Below are 10,355 nucleotides of genomic sequence, written 5' to 3' on the forward strand. Positions count from 1 at the left end.
ACTGTTGGTACATACAAGGGATGACAATCATTGTGATGAAGAAAAGTATATGTTTTGCTGAATGTAAAAACTGATGATCTGCTCTGTAAACCTTCACTCAATTCACAATAAAAAGTTTTAAAAACATAAAAGGACAATTGCTGTTTTCTGAATCTTTTGTTTGCTAAGGTTTCTGAAAAGTCATGCTGTTTAGCCCAAGATACTACTATTCTGGTGATGGTGGTTTTACTAATTATATCAGCAAGCAGTTGGCTGTGACGGCCTTCTTAAAGACTAAGAACTGCATCTGTATATATCGCCTCAAATCAGTGATTCACAAATGACAAGTGACCTGCCTTAACTTATCCTTTGCCTTTAGACACATTTGTGGGTTCCTGTCAGGCTGGGGGATTCTTATTACTTGTTTATAGAAACAGTAGGTTGCATAATAGTCTAGCTGGGTTTTTTTAAAAAGCTATTTCGTAGTTTCCTGGTAACCATTCAGTCATCTATTTCAACACTCAGACATGGAATAAAGGCGGGTACTGAGCTACACATTGGCCACACAGCCGCACACCTCTTTCCTTGAGCATTTGCTAAGTGAGAGGCTCCGTCAGAATCACCAGATCCACTCAGGAACGGGAACATCCTGCAGAAAGACAGCATGTTCCTGCAAGTAGACCATAAGAACTGCTGTGTGTTCCGGGATGACTTCATTGCCAGCGTGTTGCCACCGATCTTGGTGCTGGAGTTCGTGTTTGGGCTTCTGGGCAATGGTCTTGCTCTGTGGGTTTTCTGCTTCCACCTCAAGTCCTGGAAATCCAGCCGGGTTTTCCTGTTCAACTTGGCCGTGGCTGACTTTCTCCTCATCATCTGCCTCCCGTTCCTGACAGACAACTACGTGAGGAAATGGGACTGGAGGTTTGGGGACATCGCCTGCCGGCTGATGCTCTTCATGCTGGCCATGAACCGTCAGGGCAGCATCATCTTCCTGACGGTGGTGGCCGTGGACAGGTATTTCCGAGTGGTTCATCCCCACCATGCTCTAAACAAGATCTCCAACCGGACGGCAGCCATCATCTCCTGCCTCCTGTGGGGTGTCACCATTGGCCTGACCTGTCACCTCCTCTATAAAAATTTGTTGACTCCAAATGATGGTGCATTTTTGTGCAGCAGCTTTAGCATCTGCAAAAACTTCGGGTGGCACGATGCCATGTTCCTTTTGGAGTTCTTTTTGCCCCTGGGCATCATCCTGTACTGCTCGGGCAGAATCATCTGGAGTCTGCGGCAGAGGCAAATGGACAGGCACGCAAAGATCAAGAGAGCCATTCGCTTCATCATGGTGGTCGCCATTGTCTTTATCATCTGCTTCCTGCCCAGTGTGGCCGTGAGGATAGGCATTTTCTGGCTCCTGAACACAGTGGGGATACAGGAATGTAGACCCTATCGCTCGATTGACCTGGCCTTTTTTATGACCCTCAGCTTCACCTATATGAACAGCATGTTGGACCCCCTGGTGTATTATTTCTCCAGTCCATCTTTTCCCAACTTCTTCTCCACCATGATTAACCACTGCCTCAGGAAGAAGTCACCAGGTGAGCCAGATCATAACCGCAGCACGAGCCTAGAGCTCACAGAGGACAAGATCACCACCAGGAACACTCCGGAAGCTTTAATGTCCAACTCCAGTGAGCCATGGAACCCCCGTTAACTGATCCCAATTTCTCCTCAAATAACCCAGCCGAAAAGCAACATTGTCACCAAAAACCAAGATCTCTAGATACATGATTTTACAGTTTCACAGAGTAATATCACTGGAATTGGCCCAGTTTTCCTGGGACTTTCAGATTCGGAGAATCAGATTTCAAGCAATCGCATAAGCAAGTGAGACACTTGGTTGCAGATTGTCACTACAGAAATCTTGGGGTGAGTGAGAGTAAAGCTTCTAGGCTTCTGAAATACCTGCTTACTCTCTGCCACACAGAGGACTGAAGGTGACGTTTCCAGCATTTCTGCTGAGCAGAATCAGAGGTACTGAGTAGTCCATAGGCACCTGGGACTTGTTGGCCTCCTTGCTTCACCTTCCTGAGACTTGGGTGGTTCTCAGCTCCTGTGGCAACATCTAGCATGTTCCTGGACTCTAGTTGGGAGAAGGAGAGCTAACAATTGAAGGAGCTACGTTTCTCCTGGAGGGAGCCGAGACATCATTGAACAAAACACTCAAACTGGGTTTGGTGGAACCAATTAATCTTTTAGCCACGCTGTCGCAGAAACAGACTAGGCAAAGAGATTCACAATCTTGGGTTAATATCTGAGTTGCCAGTGGAGGTAAGAAGGCAATAAGCCCAGGGGACTGAGCAGAAGTGTTGAATGAAGGGAAAGGAGAAGGCCTTTGTGCTCCAACCAGGGACTAATGTATTCCTCTCTTGTTTACATTAATCAGAGGGTGGAGTAATTAAAAAGGTTTCAGGAAAGAAAGCAGCTATCCACCTGTGTTTGCTTTTGTCACTAAAAGGAGAACGTGTTGCTGCCCAGTGGTTCTAGGGGCAGACTCCCTCGGCTACCTTTTCTTTCCACTGTGTATTTCTGTATTTAGAATAAATCCACCATGTTAATAAACTTTGATATGACACACAGTTTGGCGTTGCATATGTCTGGGTCATAGTTCATAGAAATGGACTTTTTACTTAAGCAGAGACCATCATGGGTTGTTAACTGTGTCCTGTTAGAAAAACTGGACGCTGTAAAGTGAGAGCAGGACACAGTGAGACAGTTAAAAATGACCTACACGTGGGACAAGGATGGGACAGGACTGGGAACAAATAAGAACAATGTAACTGGAAAGAGTAGATTGCATATGTATTTAAATTCTCTTTACAGCAGGGGTGAGGACACTTTTTTTCTCCCAAAATTTATAGCATCATTCATGAGCCATTAAAAATTATCAACTTAAAAAAGTAACCTGCCATATTTGGTGGAACACTTAATTGTCTCAACCCTAGTGTGATGGTGTGACACTGTGGGTTAATGCGCTGGATTGCAGTATCAGTTTGAGTCACCATGTTGGCGGTCCACACTCACCAGCTGCTCCTCGGAAACCCTATACAGGGTCGCTATGAGTTGGAACCGACTCGGCAGCTCTTAACAACAGCAACAGTATGATGGCTGGAACTGCGGTTGCCTTGGCAGGGCTAGACCACCCCTGATTTGGAGTTTGGTGAATGTTACTATTAGTATTCATGTACCAAAGAAGGCTGGCCAGGTTGGGATTTTTCTGGAGGAGGAGGAAGGGGGAGCTTCACAGGGCATCATTTCAGGACCCAGTTCTGGGATGGTAAAGAGGCGTGCTGGTTTAAATCTCTGATCAGTCCAAGTTTCTGTCGGCTGTCCTTCCCATCTCCTGCCACTCCTCGATTCTTTAACAAGAGGAGGCTTGCCTTGACCTCCTTATTTGGCTGCAGATAAGAAACTGAGCCTAAGACTCCCAGTCCTAGACGACAATAAATGAAGAAAAAAGATAGAGGTTCCTGAATTCCTTAAATGCAGAGCTGACTGCATGCTGTACCTCAAAGCAGCCTCGCAAGAAGGTTAAAATAGAAGGTTAGAATCAGGGAACGCCCCTCTAAAGAGGAAGAGGGGATACTGCCATGCTCAGAACACGGGAACTCCCTCAAACCTCAGATTGAATCAGCAGCAAGTCAGGCTATGAAACTCCAGTTTTTTCAACAGACAAGGTGGTTTGTGGTAAACGTTGCTTCAATGGTTCATGCATTCAGGCAGTTATTTATTATGCATCAACTATGTGTCAGGTGATGGTCTGATGAATAGAAAGGGAAAAAGGAAAAACATAGTCAAGTGTTTCCTCATAGAGCTCATGCTCCAGAGGGGGAGGCAGCTGACAAACCAATGAATGAGAAGGGAATTTTGGTTCCCTGTGGAGACCCAGGTTCCGTATGGCCAGCCACCATCTGTGTAGTTTGCAGTCATCAACTTCAACATTTATACACGACATAAAGGAGGGGACTGAACCACACATTTACCACACAGACACACATCTCTGTTTTCAGCATTTGTCAGGTGAGTTCCTCCACTGAACTAACCAGATCCAGCCCTGATCTGGAACGTCCTGCAGAAATCCAGCAGTTCTCTGGAAATGCACAAGAGCTGCTGTGTGTTCCTGTGTACTGAATCACCAATGTGTTTCTGTCAGTGTGGTGACTGAAGACTGTGTTTGGGCTTCCGGACAATGGACTGACTCTGGACTTTCTGCTGCCACAGCTGGATTTTCTTGTTTAGCCTGGCCATGACTGACTTTCTCCTCTGCTGGCCTTTCCTGATAGACACAGATGAGGCAACAGGGCTTGACGTTTGGCACTCTGCATGCCTCCTGATGCTTTTCATGTTAAGCAGCGGCATCTTCATGTTAAGATGTTAAGCACCACCATGTTGTCACATGATAATCACATGTTGTCATGTTAAGCGCCACCATTTTATCCTGTTAAGCACCACCATCTTATCATTTGTCATGTTAAGCATCACCATGTTATCATGTTAAGCACCACCATGTTAACATGTTAAGCACCACCATGAATGGTGGTGCACACACACAGGCATTTCTGGGTGGTCTGTCTCTACCATGCTCTCAAGTCAACCTCCAATTGGATGGCTGCTTTTTTGTGGCCTGCTTTCTGCGGAGTGTCATCATTGGCCTCACCTGTTTACCTTTCACATGCAAAGATGCAGACAGAAAACAATGATATATATTTGTGCCGTAGTTTTGATCATCTGCAATATGACAGGCATCATCTGCACGATGCCATGCTCCTTCTGGAGTCCTCCTTGCCCCTGGGCATCAACCCATTCTGCTCAGCCAGAATCACCTGGAGTCTGCGGCAAAGATAACAGGTACGTGAAGATTGAGAGTCAGTTGCTTCATCATGGTGGTAGCCAGTGTATTCATCATCGACTTCCTGCCCAGTGTGGTCATAAGGACAGGCATTTTCTGGGTCATCATAGAGTTGGGGTGCAGGATTGTAGCACTTATCATTCACCTGTTATTGTTGTTAAGTGCCATTGAGTTGGTTCTGACCTATAGTGACTCTGTATAGGGTCTCTGAGGAGCAACGGGTGAGCCTGAACTGCCGACCTTGTGGTTCAAACAGACTTTGCAGTCTAGCACATTAACCCACAGCGCCACACCAGGACTCCCATCACTCATCTAGCCTGGTGTTCAGCATGGCCATAGGCCTTAGGTACACCGAGAGCATGCTAGTCTACCTCTCCAGCTCTTCCTTCCCTAACTTCTCTACCAAGATCAACTGCTGGCTCTGGAAAAAGATAAGTCCGATACAACTGGACCAGGAACCTAGAGATCTAAAGAATCTGAACACTCCCCAGGAATGTTTTGGAAGTTTTAACAGCCAATTTCAGTGAGTCATGTAGCCTCATAATTTGGCCACAGCTTCTTAAATAACCCAACTAAGAAGCAACATTGTCACCAAACTCCAAGATCTCTAGATACATGGTTTACTGCTGCAAAGTAATATAATGGGGATTGACCAGAGGTTTCATGGGACTTCCAGGATTTCAGGCTGTCACTACAGAAATATTGGTATGAGTGAGAGTAAAGCCTCTAGGCTTTTAAAACTCCTGCTTAGTCTCTGCAGCATAGAGGACTGAGGGTGACATTTCCCGCATTTCTGCTGAGCAGAATTAGTGCCACAGAGAAGCTCACTGGCACCTGTGACTTGCTGGCCTCCTTGTTCATCTACCTGAGACTTGGATGGCTCTCAGCTCTTAGGGCAGCATCTAGCATGCTCTTGGACTCCAGCTGGGAGAAGGAGAGCTGATGATTGGAGGAAGCTGTGTTTCTCCTAGAGGGAACCCAGACATCACTGAACAAGAGAGTAGGTCAACTGGATCCCAGGGGACCAATTCATCTTTCGGTGATATGGTAGTAGAAACAGAGCAGGCAAAGAGACTCACAAACGTTGGTTAACAACTGAGCTGTCCGTGGTGACAAGAAGGCTGTGAGCCCCGAAAGGACTGAACTAAACAATTTTATGAAGAGAAATGACGTTTGTGCTCCAACCAGGGACTGATCCATTGCTCTCTTGTTTACTGGCAGCCCCTAGTTTATAAACAAGATCTATACTTAAGTGTTTTTTTGTGAATTTTTAAAGTTTTTATTGTGATTTGGGTGAAGGTTTACAGAGCGAATCGGTTTTTTATTCAACAATGCATACACGTTACTGTTTTGTGTCATTAATTGCAACCACCACGATGTGTGTTTCCTCATTTTTATTCTTCCACCTTCCCTATACCTTCCTGTCTTCTGAGCCTTCTCTCTCAGAAAATTCTATCTTTTTGATCTCCTACGGTTGATTTTTCTTAGGGGTGCGCACATCCCTGATGTTACTGTTCATCTTAAAGAGCTGTTGTTTATCTGTAACTTGATCCATGTTGGGAGATGGGGTTCAGTTTCAGGCTTAAAGGATGGTTAAGGACCATACTCTTGGAGGTTCCGCCAGTGAGCCTAGAATCTTCTTTATGATTTTGAGTTTTGTTTCACATTTTTTCCCACTGCATCTAGGACCTTCTAATGTGATCCCTTTCAGAGAGGTTGGTAGCAGCAGCCAGGCATCATCTAGTCCTTCTGGTCTCATGCAGGCTGAGGTTTGCTTGGGCCATTAGTCCTTTGGAACAATTTTTTCATCCATTTTTTTTTTTTTCACTCTGTTTTGCTCTGGATGGGAAGATTGGTTGCACCTTAGATGGTCATGCACAGGCTTTTAAAACCCCACTCACTATTCACCACAGTCGGATGTGGAACATTGTCTTTGAGGAACATGTTCTACCAATTGTCCTTGATGTCTCCGGAGCCTGATCCCCAAGCTTCAACAATTCACTCCCTCAAGGTATTTGATTACGGCTAAGAAGTTTTCATATCTTTGCCTCTAGTACCCTTTACTATATTCAGGGATAGATTTGAAGTATATGTATATATATACATCCTCTGTCAAACTTATGTGTATTCATGGTGTAGTCCCTTTTACCATCCCATCTATCTTTAAGTTGACTTTGTAGGTTAAGTTGGGACACTTGCATACAGTTTTTATTTAGTCTTACTGTAGTGCAAGAAAAGAGACCTGTCATTTTCTGAAGAAAGCATAATACTGATACCAAAATCAAGCAAAGAAATCACTATAAAAGAAAATTATAGATCAATATCCCTCTTAACATAGATGCAAAAATTCTTAACAAAACCCTAGCCAATAGAATCCAACAACATATAAAAAAAAATATGTATATCATGACCAAGTGGAAATCATACCAGGGATGCAAAGATGGTTCAATATTAGAAAAACAATCAATGTAATCCACCACATAAGTAAAACAAAGGAAAAGAACAACATGACCATATTGACTGATACAGAAAAGGCATTTGACAAATCCCTACATCTATTCCTGATACAAACACTCAATAAAACAGAAATAACTAAGGGCATTATATATGAAACCAACAGCCAACATCACTGCCAATGGAAAGAAACAGAAAGCATTCCCACTATGAACAGAAAACAAACAAGGATGCTTTTTATCATCACTGCTATCCTTTACTTAGAAAATCCCAAAGACTTGGCAAGAATATTACTGAAATTCACTGAAGGATTCCACAAAGTGGCAGGATACAAGATCAGCATACAAAGATCAGTTGGATTCCTTTACACTAATGAAGATAGCTCTGAAAAGGAAATTAGGAAAACATTATCATTTATAATACCCACCCAGAAGATGAAATACTTAGGAATAAGTCTAACCAGAGAAGCAAAAGACATACAAAGAAAACTACAAAACACTACTACAAGAAACCAAAAGAGACTAACAAAAATGAACAATGTACCATGCTCATGGATAGGAAGACTTGACATTATAAAAATGTCAACATTACTCAGAGTAATCTACAGATATAATCCAATTCCAATCCAGATTCCAACATCATTCTTTAAAGAGATGGAAAATCTAATCACTAACTTTATACGAAAAGGAATAATACCTCAGATAAGCAAAAGATTACTAAAAAAGAACAAAGTAGGAATTCTCTTACTTCCTGATCTCAAAACCTACTATATACAGCTACAGTAGCCAAAATCACCTGGCACTGTTACAACAAAGAATACATACACCAATGGAACAGAATTGAGAACACAGAAGTAAATTCATCTACCTTCACTCAGTTGATCTTTGACAAAGGGCCAAAACACATTAAATGGGGAAGAGAGAGTCTCTTCAACAAATGGCGCTGGCCAAACTGCAAAGCCATTTGCAGAAAAATTAAACAAGATCAATATTTCGCAACATAGGCGAAAATGAACTCAATGTGGATTTAAGACCTTAATATAAAATTTAGAACTATAAAGATCATCAATGGAAAATAGGGACAAACTTACGATCTCAGACTCATGGCATAAATACACTATCAAACATAACTGAAAACACATAAACAGCAGAAGACAAACTAGATGACCGGGACCTCCTAAAAATTAGACATTTATGTGCATCACAAGATTTCACCAAAAGAGTAAAAAAGAGAATCCACAGACTAGAAAAAATTGGGGGCAATGACAAGGAACCACTCTTTAAAAATTTATAGAACATTTCAACACCTCAACAATTAGAAGACAAATAATCCAATTTAAAAACGGGCAGAGACTATGAACAGACACATCACCAAAGAAGACATTCAGGCAACCAACAAACATGAAGAAATGCTCACGATCATTAGCAATGCAAATCAAAACAACACAAGCTAATATTTTGTTATTGTCACTGTTGTGGAGTATGTTCTGATTCGTAGTAACACTGAAGGGGGTGTCCATGGCTGTAATCTGCAGGAGCAGGAAGTCTCACATCTTTATCCTAGCCCAGCATTAATTGCAAAGATAAAAAAATCAAAAACAAAGATTTAGAAAGCAACAGGTGCTGCAAAGGGTGTGGGGATATTGGGAACTTCCTACATTGTTGGTAGGACTGTAAAATTAAAATGTGCAACCACTTTGAAAAAGGGTGTGGTAATTCCTCAAAATGTTGGAAATACAAATACCATATGACCCAGCAATCCCTCTATTTGATAGATCTACTCAAAATAAGTGCTATGACACAAATAGATATCTGCACACCCACGTTCACTGCAGCACTACTCGTAAGAAAAAGATGGAGACTGCCCAAATGCCCATCAACAGAAGAACGGTTGAACAAACTTTGGTACACACATACAATGGAATACTACGCTATGTTGAAGAATAAGGATGAGCCTGCAAAACACCTCATAACATGGATGAACCTGGAGGACAGTACGCTGAGTGAAATCAGTCAATCACAAAAGGACAAATAGTGTATGAAACCACAATTAGAAAAATTCAAGAAAAGGTTTTCATGCTAACAGAAATAGTCTATGATGGATACCAGGTGGGAGGGAGGGAAGAGAAGCGAGAATTATTCACCAGCTACAGGACACACAAGAGTCCTGGTGTGACACTGTAGGATTAGCACTGGACTGCTAACCACAAGGTCAGTGGTTCAAACCCACCAGTCACTCTTTGGAAACCCTATACAGGGTTGTTTTGTGTTGGAAACAACTCAACAGCACTTAACAACAAGAGGATAGACACACATTAACTTGTGTGGTGAGGTAAGCAACATAAAACAAGAGGGAGGTTGGCAGAAGAAAGGTGAGGGTTGGGGAAGACACAGGGAGAAGCGCAAGAGTTAAAAGTAATAAAGGTAAATACTGTTATCTGATGATACAGGGGACTGCAGTCATTGAAATGAAACAGAGTACATGATTTGTTGATGTAAAACTGATGAGCTGCTTTGTAAACCTTCACTCAATTCACAATAAAGAGTTAAAAAAAAAAAAAAATGTGCACAGAGCAGTCTATTCCGAGGAGAAAAAAGAAAGGAGTCCACTACCAAGATCTTAGGGAGAAAGATAAGGTCATTTGCTCCCTGAAAGAGTTACAGTCTCGGAACCGCTATTCAGAGCCTCTATACAGTCACAGTCTCGCAGCCTCTATACAGGGTCACAGTCTCGCAGCCTCTATACAGGGTCACAGTTTCACAGCCTCTATACAGGGTCAGTCTCACAGCCTCTATACAGGGTCACAGTCTCGGAGCCTCTATACAGGGTTAAAGTCTCGCAGCCTCTATACAGGGTCACAGTCTCAGAGCCTCCATACAGGGTCACAGTCTCAGAGCCTTTATACAGAGTCACAGTCTCGCAGCCTCTATACAGGGTCACAGTCTCGGAGCCTCTATACAGGATTACAGTCTCACAGCCTCTATACAGCAGGGTCACAGTCTCACAGCCTCTATAC

At 42.9% G+C, this 10,355-nt stretch overlaps 1 protein-coding gene across 1 annotated transcript; it reads left to right on the forward strand.

Annotated features, from left to right (window-relative positions):
• The first annotated feature begins 643 nt into the window (after positions 1-643).
• HCAR3 (hydroxycarboxylic acid receptor 3) lies at positions 644-1,767 on the forward strand. Its single transcript, XM_006878296.1, is given in 2 exon segments — positions 644-1,699; positions 1,702-1,767. Coding segments are annotated over 2 exon segments (1,122 nt in total).
• Positions 1,768-10,355: the final 8,588 nt, after the last annotated feature.

The sequence above is a fragment of the Chrysochloris asiatica genome, unplaced genomic scaffold (assembly GCF_000296735.1).
Source record: "Chrysochloris asiatica unplaced genomic scaffold, ChrAsi1.0 scaffold00078, whole genome shotgun sequence".
Lineage (NCBI taxonomy): Eukaryota > Metazoa > Chordata > Mammalia > Afrosoricida > Chrysochloridae > Chrysochloris > Chrysochloris asiatica.